At 38.2% G+C, this 22,262-nt stretch overlaps 2 protein-coding genes and 1 long non-coding RNA gene across 4 annotated transcripts in view; 2 read left to right on the top strand and 1 right to left on the bottom strand.

Moving 5' to 3' along the window:
• LOC140696851 (uncharacterized) overlaps positions 1 to 22,262 on the bottom strand; it is a 513,284-nt gene that overhangs the window by 121,687 nt on the left and 369,335 nt on the right. The gene's annotated exons all lie outside the window — the stretch shown is intronic.
• Positions 5,229 to 6,161, top strand: LOC107035380 (olfactory receptor 4N2). Its single transcript, XM_015252723.3, has one exon. It carries the CDS (start codon positions 5,235 to 5,237, stop codon positions 6,159 to 6,161), a length of 927 nt encoding a protein of 308 aa, XP_015108209.2. The 5' UTR covers positions 5,229 to 5,234.
• Positions 14,434 to 15,366, top strand: LOC140697100 (olfactory receptor 4N2-like). Its single transcript, XM_072963941.1, has one exon. The coding sequence runs from the start codon at positions 14,440 to 14,442 to the stop codon at positions 15,364 to 15,366; it is 927 nt and encodes a 308-aa protein (XP_072820042.1). The 5' UTR covers positions 14,434 to 14,439.

The following is a 22,262-nucleotide window of genomic DNA, read 5'->3' as shown; positions in this document are numbered from 1 at the left end:
TCATAGTAAATTTTATGCCTGAGGCAATGGCCTCACTTGTCTCATCCTCATCCTGACCCTGCTTGCTTCCCTGATACGTACACCAACAACCTCAGCATTTATTTACATTTTTTTTCATTTTGAATTTTATTATAAGGTGTAAATGAACTTTTACTAACATTCTATTTACTTTTGACCTAAGAAACAGGACTCCAAATACGGTTGGATTCTCTCACTCACTGATAGGATTTTGCTGTTAGAATTCAGGATTAAGGCAGTGTGGCATTACCTGACATATCCTAAAATATCTGTCCTTTATGAAGCTCTGTTATATTTCCCTGCCTAATTTAGCTGAGAGTCTAATAATTCCCTTTGGAACTATTCAGTGAGGTCCTGGTAGTCTCAAATCTCCAAAGCATTTTCACCATTGCATCATAAAGAGTTGGAGGAGATTTCAAAGTCTGAGCTTCCCTATGTGAGAATAAATATTAATGAACAATGACACGAACGGTCAGTTAATGTGTTTCCAGGGTGGGGAGGAGAGTTACATAAAACCTGCAGACTTGCATTTCTCGGGCTGGGGGCTATTCATATTCACAAGAAACAAGAAGACAATAGAAACCCTGTTGCAACTATTCTGCTGGTTCATCTGCTGCCTTCGAATGCAATGGAATAGAGGTCAGAGTTTCAACAGGAATCGCCAGAGGCGTAAGTCTAAATTTAGCAGTGTGGCATTTTCTACCCTCTCTCCAATAGATTTCCATCTGCTCTTGATGCTTACAATGAGTGTAATGCTGGACAGAAACTTTCATTCTACACCATTATTAAGTGAAATTAGCAATAGCTTCCACAGAGTTGACATTGGTTGAAAACCAAGGGGCATGCAATAAATGATTTATTTTCCTTATAAAGGACAGATAAAAAGGGAGGAAGATGCAAAAAGAGAAGGCTAAAGGTTCCAGAGGAAAACTTCACCAATTTTATAATTTTTCAGCGCATTCCCCAGATGTCTTAATTTCTATACTTAACATATTTGAGAGTTTCTTCTGTTACCAATGGTCTCATTATTCAACAACACAGGGCTTTGATGGTTAGAGAGAAAGTTGTGAAACTGAGGAAAAACTTGGTATACAAACAGCTGACTGCATTGGGAATTTTGCAGGAAGCTTTTTTGCACCTGTACAATTTCTTCCCTCTGTTAGTCACTCAGATTTATGCAGCTACCATCAGCCAGGGTTCACTCAAACACACTGACAAAGGCACTAGTGATGATGTGTCTGATCATCAGCACTGTCTTTTCCATCTAAATATTTTCAGGATTAGCTTTGGTTTGAACTTATTTGATGAGCTAGTGTTACTGTCATCACCACAATTTCATCCTCCGATCATCCCTGTCAGTTAGGAAGAGTCAATACATTATTCTATTTCTTGAATGAAAACTCAGACTTCTGAAAGCTAAGTGATTTGCCAAGGCCATGTAGTTAGTGCATTGCTCAGCCAAAGTATTCAAATCAGACACAGTGATTCCAAACCAGGCAGAATTCTAATACTGAGTAAAAAATACAACATTTGCAGGAAATCTAGACGTAATTTAATTTAACCATTCCACTTTATTGATGAGGGAGTTTCCTTGCTGAAGATCTAGACATTTGTTCAGTGTATTTATACATCAGTCACTTTATATATGCAGTGACTTTATAAATCAGTCATCAGCATCAGTACCAATTAAATATTCGATCATGTTTCAGTCTGAGCTATATTTTTCAGAATATGCAAACTTCTTAATTTACACTTAGAGAATTTTGAAGCTTCAATCAATATGCTGACAGACATTGCACTCAAACTGTTGGAAACCTTGTTAGGTACACTCATTTTATTAGAATTATGCTAATTAGATTTACTTTTCTTAAAATGTAACTTGTTTTATCAGACTCACTTATATGCAAAAGAAATATGAGGAAATGAGAAGTAACTGAGTGGTTCAGATTTGTTAATAGAAAAAATTTTCTCTATTTGAGAGAGAATATTTAGTACTGCAGTGAATTATGCAATTTTATTTTGTGGATGTAATGTTTAGAATGGGAGATGGTGGGAAGCTGCACAGTGCTCATTCTTGCTTGAAAGGAAACAACAATGAGGTGTGCTTTTTTAAATATAATACTAAGAGAAGCATGAGATATAATGGAGTAGCAGTGAATCTGAGGACAAGTGGAGAGAGGGAACACATCTCAGAGTGAAGGAACCTGAATAAATGAGAGGGAGAAAGAAGAGACAATGATAAAGAAGAGTGCGATTCAAAGACAGCAAAATAAAAAGAGAAAGAAGATTAGGGGAAAATGAGAGGCCGTAAATTAACAGGAGAAAGAAACTGCAATCAAACTTATAAAAGTAAATTGGGAAATCAAAGGCTTGTTGATGTATGAAAGGGGAGAGAAGAGAAAAGAGGGAAAATGAGGGAGGAAGCATGAGGAAATGTTTCACAGAGCTGGGGAAGGGAGCTCCTTGGGTCTCGAAACGCGGGAATCCAGGAGCTGGCCTGAGCACACTTTGCAGTCCAGGCAGGCACACTGTTGCCTGAGGATGTGTGTGTCTCCACCTGACGTTGAGAGAGCCTGTCTCCCTGGCCTTCCCCAGACTCTACTGTGCCATCACTGCTGGAGTCAGAGGTGCCTCTTAATTAGCAGCAGTGGCAAGGAAGATGAGAGATGTAGTGGTGAGAATTTAGATTTCTGCTTCAGTGTCTACTGACAAAAATTTCCCTTCTAATTTGGCTAAAATAGGATGTTCTGCTCTGAAGAGGGACATAATATGCAGGGTTTTTTTTAGAACTGTATTTTACTTTAGTGAGAAGTGGTCATCTGATACACAGTCTCTGGATCTATGCCCACCAGCATTTCAGAATCACAGGTAAGGAAAGTGCATAGACCAGAACTGGTCTTGTACCAACTATGTCAGGGAGTGTGGACTCCAGTCTGTTGGGTAATAGCGAAAAGCAGAGATGAAAGACAGAAAGTGGGCAGAGTGGAATAACATATAACTCTGAATCAAAATCCTTCATAAATCCTCTGATGTCTTAAGAGATATCGTCAGACACTGACACATCAGGCACGTGCAATTTGGGGTGAGTTTGTGCGAGGCACAGTATGTAAGAATACGTAGAAGGAGGCTTTTCTCTTACATCCCTGGGTTTCCTGCTGTATTTTTATAGGCAAATGACAGAATGAATGCTGAGACAAATGTCTCCTCAGTGGAGAAAAGTTAAGATTTGAGCAGAGAAACTAATTGGTGAGCCTACAGAATATTTTTTTTTTCAGATTTGTGTAGGTCCCAGTTTCCTGTGTGTGTGTGTGTGTGTCTGGTCTTTGTGTGCGTGTATATGCTGATATGTTAAAATATGACTTCATAAATTCCATCTGTGGCTGGTAGTAGTCACACACGGAGACCTGTGTATTAGCCATTCCCTTCAGCTCTAGAGATGCTTAAAGCAGATATGTTTGATGTTTCCTACAGCATGTACAATAATAATGTGCTATACAGATTTATTGTTTGGGTTTTCTTTTTCTTTTCTATTTCTTTCCTCTTCTTTTTCCATTCACACGTCTCCTTTTCTGTCTTTCCCAAATACTGAGTCACTAGCTTTTTCTGTCAAAGGTTTTTTCTAACTCTTTGTAACTAATGTTGCACAGAACTTATGTAAGACAATTGTGCTATTTAATTAAATGGTATAGGGACTGCTAATATATACTACATTGTGTTTTTTTCTGTAGAACAGCCATTTTCAAACTTTCCTGATACCGATAATAAAATATTTTTTGAACACGTGCCTTAATTATATGCACATTTATTCACAGAGTGTGTGTGTACCATTACACTAATATATTATACAATTTAAAAGTAACCAAAAAAATAAAAAGCAGTGATAGGTACATATATATGGACAATTATACATATGTGAAAATACTTAATACTACTGTCTTTTCAGTCTTCAGGGGATCATCACATGTCCTTTCTGGAATGAATCCACACCACTCAACAGACTGAGCCTTGAACCTGGATTTTCCCTAAAATAAATACTATTCTTTTCATTATACAGAGTTAAACTTTTTATTCTAAGCTCTGTAAAGGAGTGATTTTAGACAAGCAATATTATACTTAGTTATTCAAGTACACAAAAAAGAGCGCTCATTGTTTAAAACTATGCAGTTTCTTTATGTACTTAAACTGAGTGGTACACACCTACGTTCTTCTATAACTTGTCAATTGGGACAATAAAGAAAACTCATTCTAAATTAAATTTTCTAACCACAGTAGCTTTAGTTTTCTTCTCTTAAAAGGAATGGCTTAGACTATAGGAGCCTTACTGTTGCTTCCCCCTCTTCTTTGCTAAGATTGTATATTGTGATATAATTAATTAAAAAATTTATACTGGCAAATTTTGTATTGTAACGTATTGTTTGTTGAAAGGCTCTCCCTTGGGCATCATACCGGGAAGAGGAAAAGAAGGAAATCGGGAGTACATAATCAGTACTTGAGATTCACATAGTGTTAATTAAGCTGCATGAACAAGCCGTGGGGTGGCCGCGGAGTGGTACTTAACCAGGGATGCAGCTAGGAGACTACCTCTAAGTTAGGTGACAAGTGGACCTATTGTTGGGAAACTGGGGCACAGCTTGGATCAGGGCATTACAAGGACACCAGGTCTGAGGAGGGTGATAGGAGGAAGCAGAGAGCAAGGCAGAGGGTTAGCAGGCAGGAACTGGAAATTCCACAGGAACTGTAGCAAGTAAATACTCAGTAAACTGTTCGGGTTGGTGGATGAGGAGAAAAGGCATGTAATCCAAAGCCACTGCTCAGCCGCAAGCATAGTACAGCCACCAAAATGCAAAGCTCCTGATAATTGGAGTTACACTGTATCTCAGTTGGGAAACTTTTCTTATGACTCACAAAGTTAGGAATCCCAAAAAGGTGCTGGATGCCTGCCTCTTAAATTAGACAGCAGCACTGTAGAAACACAGGATGAATGGGAGTAAGAGTGTGGCTCTGAGAACAGTGTTTTTGTTTGTTTGTTTGCTTTAAATCTGGATGAAGGAAATGTTCAGAATTTACCCAGCACATCGGTGAGGATGGAAACTTGCTGTTTTTAGCTTAAGTGACGAATATGTCAAGTATTTTTAGCTGGAGAAGATCCAGGGTCTAGATGGAAGAAATAGTAATAACAATAAACACTGTTTCTTTATGATCTGCAGGCAGAGGAGATGGAGACAGAAAATAGCACAGTCATGACAGAATTCATCCTCCTTGGTATGACTCAGTCTCACAGTATTCAGCTCCTGGTCTTTGTGCTAGTTCTAATTTTCTACCTCATCATCCTCCCTGGAAATTTCCTCATCATCCTCACCATCAGGTCAGACCCTGGCCTCACGGCCCCTCTCTACTTCTTTCTGGGCAACTTGGCCTTCCTGGATGCATCCTACTCCTTCATTGTGGCTCCCAGGATGCTGGCGGACTTCTTCTCTGAGAAGAAGGTGATCTCCTATAGAGGCTGCATCACTCAGCTCTTTTTCTTGCACTTCCTTGGAGGAGGGGAGATGTTACTTTTAGTTGTGATGGCCTTTGACCGCTACATTGCCATCTGTCGTCCTTTATACTACTCTACCGTCATGAACCCAACAGCCTGCCATGTCTTGCTCTTGGCTCTGTGGCTTGGAGGATTTGTCCACTCCATTATCCAGGTTGCCATCATCCTCCGCTTGCCCTTCTGTGGTCCAAACCGACTGGACAACTTCTTCTGTGATGTGCCGCAGGTCATCAAGCTGGCCTGCACTGACACCTTTGTGGTGGAGCTCCTGATGGTTTTTAACAGTGGTCTGATGACCCTCCTGTGTTTCGTGGGCCTTCTGGCCTCCTATGCAGTCATTCTCTGCCGTGTACATGGTTCCTCCTCTGAGGGGAAGAGCAAGGCCATGTCCACATGCACCACCCATATCATTGTTATATTTCTCATGTTTGGGCCTGGCATCTTCATCTACACCCGCCCCTTCAGAGCCTTACCAGCAGACAAGGTGGTTTCCTTTTTCCATACAGTGATCTTTCCTTTGATGAACCCTGTGATTTATACCCTTCGCAACCAGGAAGTGAAAGCGTCCATGAGGAGACTATTGAGTCGGCATGTGATCTGCTGAATGGATCGTATAGTAAGAAGACAAGAACAGACAATTCTGCTGCAACTTTTTCATTCATTTAACAAATACTGTTTTTCACTGAGTCCTTCTCATTGTCAGTTACTATCATAGCCACTAGGGGAGAGTTATACATATGAAGTGAGTAAATGTGCTATGTTTAAGTACACAAAAGAAAACACAAGAGTAATTGGGTTACAATGAATAAGTGTGACAGATTTAGGGCGTAAATTACATGTGGCTGTAAAGGCCAAAAAATAAAAGCGTTTTAAGCTGTGATAAGAAGTTCTGTTTTTTTCTAGTTGCAGAAAGAATTCATCTTAGTACTTGAAGCCAAAACTGACTCATCCACAATTGTTTCTTGTATGATTTAGAACAACATTATCAAGATTCTGGGCAAGGATCAATAAGGGCAAGACATCATCTAAATCCAAGTGATATGTTTGAACAATTTAAAAAGCTTGAAAACTCCTGAAACATATATATTTTCTTCCCCTCACCCCAAGTTTAGTAGTGGATAAGAAAGGAAACTAACTGGTTTAATGAAAAAAGTAATGAAGTTATTTCCCTTGATTTTTTTTCAGAGCTTCATGATTATCACTAATGCTTTTTACAAATCCTCCCTGGATGTTAAATCTTGCCCTCAATTGTTTGCAATCTGATTATGGTAACGATACCTATTTGGTATTACAGATTCTGTTGGAGATTACATAAATCACTGTTAAGTACAGTGAGGTTTAATGTGAGAAATTTGGTACTTATAAAATGTTTTCAGTAGGCAACCATTCTTTATGCTCGGCATTCAGAAATGATTGCCAGAAAAACATTGTAAAACTAATCTACCAAGTGATCTATCCCTGAATAATGAGGAAACTGGGATAACAGGAGGCCACTTGGCAGCTCCTCACTGAAGGAACACAGTAATTTAGCACAGTATGGAGTCAGGAGAATGATACAGAGCACCTTTCATGTTATTGCCTCTCTCGCCAATTAATTTTTTTCTAATTCAAGTGATTCATGAGTACATTTGACAGTCAGAATTTGGAAATTTAAATGCCAAGATCCTAGAAGAACCTGTTTATATGTTCACAGCTTCTTTGGAAAATAAAGCAAAGCCATGCAAAAACCCGTGGTAAAATACACAATCATAGTTTCAGGACCTTGAAGGTGAGAAGGCCAATAAGTATGACATTAAATTGAAAATGAAAGGAAAGAGAGTTATATTTGACATCGTAAAAAAAATGTGTGGCTTAAAAGGAGAAGAGTGATGAAAATCTACCCACCACATGTGGATGTGCACGTTAGTTTCTGCATAATTATAGAGGTTTGCATGGAAATTGAATTGCGTGCTTCCTCCCTATCCCAGGATGGTACAGAGGAGCATCCGTGCATAAAGATTAGAATAAAAAAATCTATTAACTAAGGAAATTGATATAAACGATGAAGTTAATTCATTTAATACATAAAAAATTAATAAATTACTATGAAATAGATACATACCCTGAAGGAAATATGGGCAATTGAAACAAAGGGAAAATGGAAAGGTTTATAAACACAAAAATAATTCTATTCTCAAAAGCGAACCATCAGAATATAGACCACTGATTCTGGTTAGCTTGCAGAAGGACGTTGCTCTTGTATTATCGACAATATGAAAAGTACAAAATTCAAATTTTACTTTTCTGAGGCTATCAAAGAGTGGATGAAGCAAAGAAGGTTTTGTGTTGAGCTCCAGAGAAGGGCAAGGCCTGTAGAGAGGAGCGGAGAGCTACGGCAGCGCCGTACCTCAGGGCAGGTACCTAGTCTGGATACTTGTAGATGAATGAGTGACCCTGCCATAAAATGGGATCTTTTGCAGGTGTGAGAAAATATAAGGGGATCTAATGACCCATGGGATGTGGACAGATGAGAATGCTCGAAAGGCAAAAATAAACAGCTTGGCTTTATAGATTTCTCTCCCCATTCCCACTGACACCTATACCAGTAACTTGCTCAGGAAAAGGGAAATGAAGGAAGAAAAAAAATCAGAGGGAATCCCCACATTTTCAGTGTTATGATGGTACTTGGATGTTGAGTGTCTACATAGCCGAATCCTAAGGGAAACAAAACTATCAGAGTTGTGGCTGAAACTCTTCGTGACTCTGATGAGATCAAAGACACAGGTTCCTTGGCTGCAGTTAGCACATATTGGATAAAACCCATATTAGGTAAATTCAATAGAATTAAGGATGACTCCAAGACTCAACTTAACTAACCTTTGAAAGAATCTGAATAAATATCTCCTCATTCTATCCCTTAGACAGAAGAAAAAGATTTAACTCATTGAAGCGCTAAGCAAAATAAAATCAAATACTATTCTTTATATTACACTTTTTCATTGAGTAGAATTGATTTACAATATTATATTAGTTCAGGTGTACAGCATAGTGATTCAGTATTTTTATACTTACACTCTATTAAAAATTATCCAAGATAATGGCTATAATTTCCTCTGCTATATCATATATTTTGCTCTTATCTATTTTATACCGAGTAGTTTGTATCTCTTAACCTCATACTGCTAAATTGCTCTTTCCCTCTTCCCTCTCCTCTTTGGTAACCACTGGCTTGTTCTGTATATCTGTGACTCTGTTTCTGCTTTGAATACAGTGTCACTTGTATTACTTTTTAAGATTCTACATGGAAGTGGTATCATACAGTATTTGTATTTCTCTCTTTTATTTCACTAAGCATAATATCAGCAGGCATAACTGATATTGTTATAAAAATCAAAATTAATTAAAAAATTCATGATGAACAAAATAAATACTAAATTTTAAATATAAGCAGGATTAGTAAAAATGTCAGGCTGAGACACAGTGAAAACTGAGGCAAAGGAAAATCTGTAATGTTGACGCATTTATTTTAAATACTGATACTCTGTTCATAATTGTTCCATTATCTTTGCTCTTTAAAATATTGCATTAAAATTGTATTTATTTCATTTTATTTTTAAAAATTTTAATTGCTAAGGTTTCAATATAATGATAAATTTTATGCCTGAGGCAATACCCTCACTTGTCTCATCCTCACCCTGACCCTGCTTGCTTCCCTGATACGTACACCAACAATCTCAGCATTTATTTACATTTTTTTCATTTTGAATTTTATTATAAGGTGTAAGTGAACTTTTACTAACATTCTATTTACTTTTGACCTAAGGAACAGGAATCCAAATAGGGTTGAATTCTCTCACTCACTGATAGGATTTTGCTGTTAGAATTCAGGATTAACGCAGTGTGGCATTACCTGACACATTCTAAAATATCTGCCTTTACAGAGCTCTGGTATGTCTCCTTGCCTAATTTAGCTGAGAGTCTAATAACTCCCTTTGGAACTATTCAGTGAGGTCCTGGTAGTCTCAAATCTCCAAAGCATTTTCACCATTGCATCATAAAGAGTTGGAGGAGATTTCAAAGTCTGAGCTTCCCTATGTGAGAATAAATATTAATGAACAATGACACGAACGGTCAGTTAATGTGTTTTCAGGGTCAGGGGGATGGCTACACTATGAGAGTTACATAAAACCTGCAGACTTGCATTTCTTGGGGTGGGGCTATTCAATTTGTAAAAAACAAGAAAACAATAGAAACCGTGTTGCAGCTATTCTGCTGGTTCATCTGCTGCCTTGGAATGCAATGGAATAGAGGTCAGAGCTTCAGCAGGAATCGCCAGAGGTTTAAGTCTAAATTCAGTAGTGTGGCATTTTCTACCCTGTATCCAATAGATTTCTGTCTTGTCGTGATGCTTAGAAAGAGTGTAATGGTGGACAGAAACTTTCATTCTACACCATTATTAAGTGAAATTATCAGTAGCTTCCACAGAGTTAACATTTCATTGAAAACCAAGGGGGATGCAATGAATAATTTATTTTCCTTATAAAGGACAGATAAAAAGGGAGGAAGATGGAAAAAGAGAAGGCTAAAGGTTCCAGAGGAAAACTTCATTGATTTTATGATTTTTCAGAGCATTCCCCAAATCTCTTAATTTTCATATTCAACATATTTGAGTTTCTTCTGTTACCAATGGTCTCATTATTCAACAACACAGGGCTTTGATGGTTAGAGAGAAAGTTGTGAAACTGAGGAAAAACTTGGTATACAAACAGCTGACTGCATTGGGAATTTTGCAGGAAGCTTTTTTGCACCTGTACAATTTCTTCCCTCTGTTAGTCACTCAGATTTATGCAGCTACCATCAGCCAGGGTTCACTCAAACACACTGACAAAGGCACTAGTGATGATGTGTCTGATCATCAGCACTGTCTTTTCCATCTAAATATTTTCAGGATTAGCTTTGGTTTGAACTTATTTGATGAGCTAGTGTTACTGTCATCACCACAATTTCATCCTCCGATCATCCCTGTCAGTTAGGAAGAGTCAATACATTATTCTATTTCTTGAATGAAAACTCAGACTTCTGAAAGCTAAGTGATTTGCCAAGGCCATGTAGTTAGTGCATTGCTCAGCCAAAGTATTCAAATCAGACACAGTGATTCCAAACCAGGCAGAATTCTAATACTGAGTAAAAAATACAACATTTGCAGGAAATCTAGACGTAATTTAATTTAACCATTCCACTTTATTGATGAGGGAGTTTCCTTGCTGAAGATCTAGACATTTGTTCAGTGTATTTATACATCAGTCACTTTATATATGCAGTGACTTTATAAATCAGTCATCAGCATCAGTACCAATTAAATATTCGATCATGTTTCAGTCTGAGCTATGTTTTTCAGAATATGCAAACTTCTTAATTTACACTTAGAGAATTCTGAAGCTTCAATCAATATGCTGACAGACATTGCACTCAAACTGTTGGAAACCTTGTTAGGTACACTCATTTTATTAGAATTATGCTAATTAGATTTACTTTTCTTAAAATGTAACTTGTTTTATCAGACTCACTTATATGCAAAAGAAATATGAGGAAATGAGAAGTAACTGAGTGGTTCAGATTTGTTAATAGAAAAAATTTTCTCTATTTGAGAGAGAATATTTAGTACTGCAGTGAATTATGCAATTTTATTTTGTGGATGTAATGTTTAGAATGGGAGATGGTGGGAAGCTGCACAGTGCTCATTCTTGCTTGAAAGGAAACAACAATGAGGTGTGCTTTTTTAAATATAATACTAAGAGAAGCATGAGATATAATGGAGTAGCAGTGAATCTGAGGACAAGTGGAGAGAGGGAACACATCTCAGAGTGAAGGAACCTGAATAAATGAGAGGGAGAAAGAAGAGACAATGATAAAGAAGAGTGCGATTCAAAGACAGCAAAATAAAAAGAGAAAGAAGATTAGGGGAAAATGAGAGGCCGTAAATTAACAGGAGAAAGAAACTGCAATCAAACTTATAAAAGTAAATTGGGAAATCAAAGGCTTGTTGATGTATGAAAGGGGAGAGAAGAGAAAAGAGGGAAAATGAGGGAGGAAGCATGAGGAAATGTTTCACAGAGCTGGGGAAGGGAGCTCCTTGGGTCTCGAAACGCGGGAATCCAGGAGCTGGCCTGAGCACACTTTGCAGTCCAGGCAGGCACACTGTTGCCTGAGGATGTGTGTGTCTCCACCTGACGTTGAGAGAGCCCGTCTCCCTGGCCTTCCCCAGACTCTACTGTGCCATCACTGCTGGAGTCAGAGGTGCCTCTTAATTAGCAGCAGTGGCAAGGAAGATGAGAGATGTAGTGGTGAGAATTTAGATTTCCGCTTCAGCCTCTTCTGATAATGCTTTTCCTATAAATTTTGCTAAAAGAGTGTATTTTATGCAGAAGAGGGCCATAATTTGTAGGTTTCTTCCCAGAGCTGTAATTTGTTTCTCTGAGAAATGCTCATCTGACACACAGTCTCTGGATCTATGCCCACCAGCATTTCAGAATCACAGGTAAGGAAAGTGCATAGACCAGAACAGGTCATGGGAAGAAAATGGACCACCTATGTCAGGGAGTGTGGACTCCAGTCTGTTGGGTAATAGTGAAAAGCAGAGATGGAAGATAGGAAAGTGGGCAGAGTAGAAAAACCTATAACCTTCAATCACGAAAACCTTCAGAAATCCTCTGCTGTCAGAGATATCATCAAACAATGGCACATCATGCAATAATCAACTCTGAGTGAGCTTGTGGGATGCTCAAAAGCTAAGAGTAAGTAGAAGGGGCTTTTCACTTACACCCCTAGGTTTCCTGGTGTAGTTTTATAGGCAGATGATGGAATGAATGCTGAGACAAATGTCTCCTCAGTGGAGAAAAGTGAAGAAGTGAGCTGAGAAGCTAATGGAAGAGCCTACAGAATATTTTTCTGTTACAGTTTTGGGTAGGCCCCGCTTTCCTGTGTGTGTGTCTGGTCTTTGTGTGTGTGTACATGCTGGTATGTTAAAATATGACTTGATAAAGTGCATCTGGGGCTGGCAGTAGTCACACACGGAGACCTGTGTATTAGCCATTCCCCTTAGCTCTAGAGATGCTTAAAGCAGATATGCTTAATGCTTCCTATAATATGTACCACAGCAATGTAGTATATGCACTTCATTGTTTTGGGTTTTTCTTTTGCCTCTCTATTCCTTTCCTCTTCTATTTTCATTCAGACTTCTCCTTTTCTAGCTTTCGTTCCTGAGTAGTGAGTCATGAACTTATTCTGTCAAAGGTTTTCACACTGCTTTGTATCCAATGTTCCACAGAACTTACTTAAGACAATTGTGCTATTAAGGTAAACGTTATACGTAATATACACTGTGTTACAGGTAATATACACTAGGTTGTATTTTTCTGTAGATTAACAATTTTCAAACTGTTCATACCCATAACAAAATATTTTTTGACCTTCTGCCTTAATTTTGTGCTCATTTATTCATAAAGTGTGTATATCATCATGCTAATATATTATACATATTAAAACTAGTATTTAAAAAAATAAAAGGCAGTGACAACTACATATACATGGGCAATTATACCCATGTAAAAATATTTAATATTGTTGTCTTTTCACTCTTCAGGGGATCATCACATGTCCTTTCTGGAATGAGCCTACAGCGCTAAATAGACTGAGCGTTACATATAGATTTTCCTTCAAATAACTTATGTTCTTTTAGTTGCACAGGGTTAAAATTCTAATTCTAAGCTCTGTAAAGGGGTGATTTTAGACAAGCAATATTATATTTAGTTATTCCAGTACACAAAAGAGAGCGCTCATTGTTGAAAACTGTGTTGCTTCTTTATGTGTTAAAACTGAGTGGTACACACCTGCGTTCCTCTATGACTTGTCAATCAGAACAATAATAAAAATTCATTCCAAACTTAAATGTTGTAACCACAGTAGCTTTGGTTTTCTTCTCTTAAAAGGAATGGCTTAGACTATAGGAGCCTTACTGTTGCTTCCCCCTCTTCTTTGCTAAGATTGTATATTGTGATATAATTAATTAAAAAATTTATACTGGCAAATTTTGTATTGTAACGTATTGTTTGTTGAAAGGCTCTCCCTTGGGCATCATACCGGGAAGAGGAAAAGAAGGAAATCGGGAGTATATAATCAGTACTTGAGATTCACATAGTGTTAATTAAGCTGCATGAACAAGCCGTGGGGTGGCCGCGGAGTGGTACTTAACCAGGGATGCAGCTAGGAGACTACCTCTAAGTTAGGTGACAAGTGGACCTATTGTTGGGAAACTGGGGCACAGCTTGGATCAGGGCATTACAAGGACACCAGGTCTGAGGAGGGTGATAGGAGGAAACAGAGAGCAAGGCAGAGAGTTAGCAGGCAGGAACTGGAAATTCCATAGGAACGGAAGCAAGTAAATACTCAGTAAACTGTTCGGGTTGGTGGATGAGGAGAAAAGGCGTGTAATCCCAAGACAGCTGTTCAGCCTCAAGCATAGTACAGCCACCAAAATGCAAAGCTCCTGATAATTGGAGTTACCCTGTATCTCAATTGAGACACTTTTCCTATGATTCAAGAAGGTAGGAATCCCAAGAAAGGGCAGGATGCTGCCTCTTAAATTGGACAGCAGCGCTGTAGAAGCACACGATGAATGGGACTAAGAGTGCGGCTTTGAGAACAGTTTTTGTTTGTTTGTTTGCTTTAAATCTGGATGAAGGAAATGTTCAGAATTTACCCAGGGCATCAGTGTGGATGGAAACCTGTTGTTTTTAGTTGAAGTGATCACTGTGTCAAACACTTAGCTGGAGGACATCCAGGGTCTAAGTGGAAGAAATAGTAACAGCAATGAACTGTTTCTTTATGATCTGCAGGCAGAGGAGATGGAGACTGAGAACAATACAGTGGTGACCGAATTTATCCTTGTTGGTCTGACCCAGTCTCAAAGTATTCAGCTCCTGGTCTTTGTGCTAGTTCTAATTTTCTACCTCATCATCCTCCCTGGAAATCTCCTCATCATCCTCACCATCAGGTCAGACCCTGGCCTCACGGCCCCTCTCTACTTCTTTCTGGGCAACTTGGCCTTCCTGGATGCATCCTACTCCTTCATTGTGGCTCCCAAGATGCTGGCGGACTTCTTCTCTGAGAAGAAGGTGATCTCCTATAGAGGCTGCATCACTCAGCTCTTTTTCTTGCACTTCCTTGGAGGAGGGGAGGGGTTGCTCCTAGTTGTGATGGCCTTTGACCGCTACATTGCCATCTGTCGTCCTTTATACTACTCTACCGTCATGAACCCAAGAGCTTGCCGTGTCTTGCTCTTGGCTCTGTGGCTTGGAGGCTTTGTCCACTCCATTATCCAGGTGGCCCTCATCCTCTGCTTGCCTTTCTGTGGTCCAAACCGACTGGACAACTTCTTCTGTGATGTGCCGCAGGTCATCAAGCTGGCCTGCACTGACACCTTTGTGGTGGAGCTCCTGATGGTTTTTAACAGTGGTCTGATGACCCTCCTGTGTTTCGTGGGCCTTCTGGCCTCCTATGCAGTCATTCTCTGCCGTGTACATGGTTCCTCCTCTGAGGGGAAGAGCAAGGCCATGTCCACATGCACCACCCATATCATTGTTATATTTCTCATGTTTGGGCCTGGCATCTTCATCTACACCCGCCCCTTCAGAGCCTTACCAGCAGACAAGGTGGTTTCCTTTTTCCATACAGTGATCTTTCCTTTGATGAACCCTGTGATTTATACCCTTCGCAACCAGGAAGTGAAAGTGTCCATGAGGAGACTATTGAGTCGGCATGTGATCTGCTGAATGGATCGTATAGTAAGAAGACAAGAACAGACAATTCTGCTGCAACTTTTTCATTCATTTAACAAATACTGTTTTTCACTGAGTCCTTCTCATTGTCAGTTACTATCATAGCCACTAGGGGAGAGTTATACATATGAAGTGAGTAAATGTGCTATGTTTAAGTACACAAAAGAAAACACAAGAGTAATTGGGTTACAATGAATAAGTGTGACAGATTTAGGGCGTAAATTACATGTGGCTGTGAAGGCCAAAAAATAAAAGCGTTTTAAGCTGTGATAAGAAGTTCTGTTTTTTTCTAGTTGCAGAAAGAATTCATCTTAGTACTTGAAGCCAAAACTGACTCATCCACAATTGTTTCTTGTATGATTTAGAACAACATTATCAAGATTCTGGGCAAGGATCAATAAGGGCAAGACATCATCTAAATCCAAGTGATATGATTGAACAATTTAAAAAGCTTGAAAACTCCTGAAACATATATATTTTCTTCCCCTCACCCCAAGTTTAGTAGTGGATAAGAAAGGAAACTAATTGGTTTTAAGAAAAAAGTAATGAAGTTATTTCCCTCGATTTTTTTCAGAGCTTCATGATTATCACTAATGCTTTTTACAAATCCTCCCTGGATGTTAAATCTTGCCCTCAATTGTTTGCAATCTGATTATGGTAACGATACCTATTTGGTATTACAGATTCTGTTGGAGATTACATAAATCACTGTTAAGTACAGTGAGGTTTAATGTGAGAAATTTGGTACTTATAAAATGTTTTCAGTAGGCAACCATTCTTTATGCTCGGCATTCAGAAATGATTGCCAGAAAAACATTGTAAAACTAATCTACCAAGTGATCTATCCCTGAATAATGAGGAAACTGGGATAACAGGAGGCCACTTGGCAGCTCCTCACTGAAGGAACACAGTAATTTAGCACAGTATGGAGTCAGGAGAATGATACAGAGCACCTTTCATGTTATTGCCTCTCTCACCAATTAATTTTTTTCTAATTCAAGTGATTCATGAGTACATTTGACAGTCAGAATTTGGAAATTTAAATGCCAAGATCCTAGAAGAACCTGTTTATATGTTCACAGCTTCTTTGGAAAATAAAGCAAAGCCATGCAAAAACCCGTGGTAAAATACACAATCATAGTTTTAGGACCTTGAAGGTGAGAAGGCCAATAAGTATGACATTAAATTGAAAATGAAAGGAAAGAGAGTTATATCTGACATCGTAAAAAAAATGTGTGGCTTAAAAGGAGAAGAGTGATGAAAATCTACCCACCACATGTGGATGTGCACTTTAGTTTCTGCATAATTATAGAGGTTTGCATGGAAATTGAATTGCGTGCTTCCTCCCTATCCCAGGATGGTACAGAGGAGCATCCGTGCATAAAGATTAGAATAAAAAAATCTATTAACTAAGGAAATTGATATAAACGATGAAGTTAATTCATTTAATACATAAAAAATTAATAAATTACTATGAAATAGATACATACCCTGAAGGAAATATGGGCAATTGAAACAAAGGGAAAATGGAAAGGTTTATAAACACAAAAATAATTCTATTCTCAAAAGCGAACCATCAGAATATAGACCACTGATTCTGGTTAGCTTGCAGAAGGACGTTGCTCTTGTATTATCGACAATATGAAAAGTACAAAATTCAAATTTTACTTTTCTGAGGCTATCAAAGAGTGGATGAAGCAAAGAAGGTTTTGTGTTGAGCTCCAGAGAAGGGCAAGGCCTGTAGAGAGGAGCGGAGAGCTACGGCAGCGCCGTACCTCAGGGCAGGTACCTAGTCTGGATACTTGTAGATGAATGAGTGACCCTGCCATAAAATGGGATCTTTTGCAGGTGTGAGAAAATATAAGGGGATCTAATGACCCATGGGATGTGGACAGATGAGAATGCTCGAAACGCAAAAATAAACAGCTTGGCTTTATAGATTTCTCTCCCCATTCCCACTGACACCTATACCAGTAACTTGCTCAGGAAAAGGGAAATGAAGGAAGAAAAAAAATCAGAGGGAATCCCCACATTTTCAGTGTTATGATGGTACTTGGATGTTGAGTGTCTACATAGCCGAATCCTAAGGGAAACAAAACTATCAGAGTTGTGGCTGAAACTCTTCATGACTCTGATGAGATCAAAGACACAGGTTCCTTGGCTGCAGTTAGCACATATTGGATAAAACCCATATTAGGTAAATTCAATAGAATTAAGGATGACTCCAAGACTCAACTTAACTAACCTTTGAAAGAATCTGAATAAATATCTCCTCATTCTATCCCTTAGACAGAAGAAAAAGATTTAACTCATTGAAGCGCTAAGCAAAATAAAATCAAATACTATTCTTTATATTACACTTTTTCATTGAGTAGAATTGATTTACAATATTATATTAGTTCAGGTGTACAGCATAGTGATTCAGTATTTTTATACTTACACTCTATTAAAAATTATCCAAGATAATGGCTATAATTTCCTGTGCTATATCATATATTTTGCTCTTATCTATTTTATACCGAGTAGTTTGTATCTCTTAACCTCATACTGTTTCTGCTTTGAATACAGTGTCACTTGTATTACTTTTTAAGATTCTACATGGAAGTGGTATCATACAGTATTTGTATTTCTCTCTTTTATTTCACTAAGCATAATATCAGCAGGCATAACTGATATTGTTATAAAAATCAAAATTAATTAAAAAATTCATGATGAACAAAATAAATACTAAATTTTAAATATAAGCAGGATTAGTAAAAATGTCAGGCTGAGACATAGTGAAAACTGAGGCAAAGGAAAATCTGTAATGTTGACGCATTTATTTTAAATACTGATACTCTGTTCATAATTGTTACATTAACTTTGCTCTTTAAAATATTGCATTAAAATTGTATTTATTTCATTTTATTTTTAAAAATTTTAATTGCTAAGGTTTCAATATAATGATAAATTTTATGCCTGAGGCAATACCCTCACTTGTCTCATCCTCACCCTGACCCTGCTTGCTTCCCTGATACGTACACCAACAATCTCAGCATTTATTTACATTTTTTTCATTTTGAATTTTATTATAAGGTGTAAGTGAACTTTTACTAACATTCTATTTACTTTTGACCTAAGAAACAGGAATCCAAATAGGGTTGAATTCTCTCACTCACTGATAGGATTTTGCTGTTAGAATTCAGGATTAATGCAGTGTGGCATTACCTGACACATTCTAAAATATCTGCCTTTACAGAGCTCTGGTATGTCTCCTTGTCTAATTTAGCTGAGAGTCTAATAACTCCCTTTGGAACTATTCAGTGAGGTCCTGGTAGTCTCAAATCTCCAAAGCATTTTCACCATTGCATCATAAAGAGTTGGAGGAGATTTCAAAGTCTGAGCTTCCCTATGTGAGAATAAATATTAATGAACAATGACACGAACGGTCAGTTAATGTGTTTCCAGGGTGGGGAGGAGAGTTACATAAAACCTGCAGACTTGCATTTCTCGGGCTGGGGGCTATTCATATTCACAAGAAACAAGAAGACAATAGAAACCCTGTTGCAACTATTCTGCTGGTTCATCTGCTGCCTTGGAATGCAATGGAATAGAGGTCAGAGTTTCAACAGGAATCGCCAGAGGCTTAAGTCTAAATTTAGCAGTGTGGCATTTTCTACCCTCTCTCCAATAGATTTCCATGCTTACAATGAGTGTAATGCTGGACAGAAACTTTCATTCTACACCATTATTAAGTGAAATTAGCAATAGCTTCCACAGAGTTGACATTGGTTGAAAACCAAGGGGCATGCAATAAATGATTTATTTTCCTTATAAAGGACAGATAAAAAGGGAGGAAGATGGAAAAAGAGAAGGCTAAAGGTTCCAGAGGAAAACTTCACCAATTTTATGATTTTTCAGCGCATTCCCCAGATGTCTTAATTTCTATACTTAACATATTTGAGAGTTTCTTCTGTTACCAATGGTCTCATTATTCAACAACACAGGGCTTTGATGGTTAGAGAGAAAGTTGTGAAACTGAGGAAAAACTTGGTATACAAACAGCTGACTGCATTGGGAATTTTGCAGGAAGCTTTTTTGCACCTGTACAATTTCTTCCCTCTGTTAGTCACTCAGATTTATGCAGCTACCATCAGCCAGGGTTCACTCAAACACACTGACAAAGGCACTAGTGATGATGTGTCTGATCATCAGCACTGTCTTTTCCATCTAAATATTTTCAGGATTAGCTTTGGTTTGAACTTATTTGATGAGCTAGTGTTACTGTCATCACCACAATTTCATCCTCCGATCATCCCTGTCAGTTAGGAAGAGTCAATACATTATTCTATTTCTTGAATGAAAACTCAGACTTCTGAAAGCTAAGTGATTTGCCAAGGCCATGTAGTTAGTGCATTGCTCAGCCAAAGTATTCAAATCAGACACAGTGATTCCAAACCAGGCAGAATTCTAATACTGAGTAAAAAATACAACATTTGCAGGAAATCTAGACGTAATTTAATTTAACCATTCCACTTTATTGATGAGGGAGTTTCCTTGCTGAAGATCTAGACATTTGTTCAGTGTATTTATACATCAGTCACTTTATATATGCAGTGACTTTATAAATCAGTCATCAGCATCAGTACCAATTAAATATTCGATCATGTTTCAGTCTGAGCTATGTTTTTCAGAATATGCAAACTTCTTAATTTACACTTAGAGAATTTTGAAGCTTCAATCAATATGCTGACAGACATTGCACTCAAACTGTTGGAAACCTTGTTAGGTATACTCATTTTATTAGAATTATGCTAATTAGATTTACTTTTCTTAAAATGTAACTTGTTTTATCAGACTCACTTATATGCAAAAGAAATATGAGGAAATGAGAAGTAACTGAGTGGTTCAGATTTGTTAATAGAAAAAATTTTCTCTATTTGAGAGAGAATATTTAGTACTGCAGTGAATTATGCAATTTTATTTTGTGGATGTAATGTTTAGAATGGGAGATGGTGGGAAGCTGCACAGTGCTCATTCTTGCTTGAAAGGAAACAACAATGAGGTGTGCTTTTTTAAATATAATACTAAGAGAAGCATGAGATATAATGGAGTAGCAATGAATCTGAGGACAAGTGGAGAGAGGGAACACATCTCAGAGTGAAGGAACCTGAATAAATGAGAGGGAGAAAGAAGAGAAAATGATAAAGAAGAGTGCGATTCAAAGACAGCAAAATAAAAAGAGAAAGAAGATTAGGGGAAAATGAGAGGCCGTAAATTAACAGGAGAAAGAAACTGCAATCAAACTTATAAAAGTAAATTGGGAAATCAAAGGCTTGTTGATGTATGAAAGGGGAGAGAAGAGAAAAGAGGGAAAATGAGGGAGGAAGCATGAGGAAATGTTTCACAGAGCTGGGGAAGGGAGCTCCTTGGGTCTCGAAACGCGGGAATCCAGGAGCTGGCCTGAGCACACTTTGCAGTCCAGGCAGGCACACTGTTGCCTGAGGATGTGTGTGTCTCCACCTGACGTTGAGAGAGCCTGTCTCCCTGGCCTTCCCCAGACTCTACTGTGCCATCACTGCTGGAGTCAGAGGTGCCTCTTAATTAGCAGCAGTGGCAAGGAAGATGAGAGATGTAGTGGTGAGAATTTAGATTTCTGCTTCAGCCTCTTCTGATAATGCTTTTCCTATAAATTTTGCTAAAAGAGTGTATTTTATGCAGAAGAGGGCCATAATTTGTAGGTTTCTTCCCAGAGCTGTAATTTGTTTCTCTGAGAAATGCTCATCTGACACACAGTCTCTGGATCTATGCCCACCAGCATTTCAGAATCACAGGTAAGGAAAGTGCATAGACCAGAACAGGTCATGGGAAGAAAATGGACCACCTATGTCAGGGAGTGTGGACTCCAGTCTGTTGGGTAATAGTGAAAAGCAGAGATGGAAGATAGGAAAGTGGGCAGAGTAGAAAAACCTATAACCTTCAATCACGAAAACCTTCAGAAATCCTCTGCTGTCAGAGATATCATCAAACAATGGCACATCATGCAATAATCAACTCTGAGTGAGCTTGTGGGATGCTCAAAAGCTAAGAGTAAGTAGAAGGGGCTTTTCACTTACACCCCTAGGTTTCCTGGTGTAGTTTTATAGGCAGATGATGGAATGAATGCTGAGACAAATGTCTCCTCAGTGGAGAAAAGTGAAGAAGTGAGCTGAGAAGCTAATGGAAGAGCCTACAGAATATTTTTCTGTTACAGTTTTGGGTAGGCCCCGCTTTCCTGTGTGTGTGTCTGGTCTTTGTGTGTGTGTACATGCTGGTATGTTAAAATATGACTTGATAAAGTGCATCTGGGGCTGGCAGTAGTCACACACGGAGACCTGTGTATTAGCCATTCCCCTTAGCTCTAGAGATGCTTAAAGCAGATATGCTTAATGCTTCCTATAATATGTACCACAGCAATGTAGTATATGCACTTCATTGTTTTGGGTTTTTCTTTTGCCTCTCTATTCCTTTCCTCTTCTATTTTCATTCAGACTTCTCCTTTTCTAGCTTTCGTTCCTGAGTAGTGAGTCATGAACTTATTCTGTCAAAGGTTTTCACACTGCTTTGTATCCAATGTTCCACAGAACTTACTTAAGACAATTGTGCTATTAAGGTAAACGTTATACGTAATATACACTGTGTTACAGGTAATATACACTAGGTTGTATTTTTCTGTAGATTAACAATTTTCAAACTGTTCATACCCATAACAAAATATTTTTTGACCTTCTGCCTTAATTTTGTGCTCATTTATTCATAAAGTGTGTATATCATCATGCTAATATATTATACATATTAAAACTAGTATTTAAAAAAATAAAAGGCAGTGACAACTACATATACATGGGCAATTATACCCATGTAAAAATATT

Source organism: Vicugna pacos, chromosome 6, assembly GCF_048564905.1.
Source record: "Vicugna pacos chromosome 6, VicPac4, whole genome shotgun sequence".
Lineage (NCBI taxonomy): Eukaryota > Metazoa > Chordata > Mammalia > Artiodactyla > Camelidae > Vicugna > Vicugna pacos.
The sequence above is the reverse complement of the archived record's forward strand: the minus strand, read 5'-3'. Positions and strand labels throughout refer to the sequence as shown.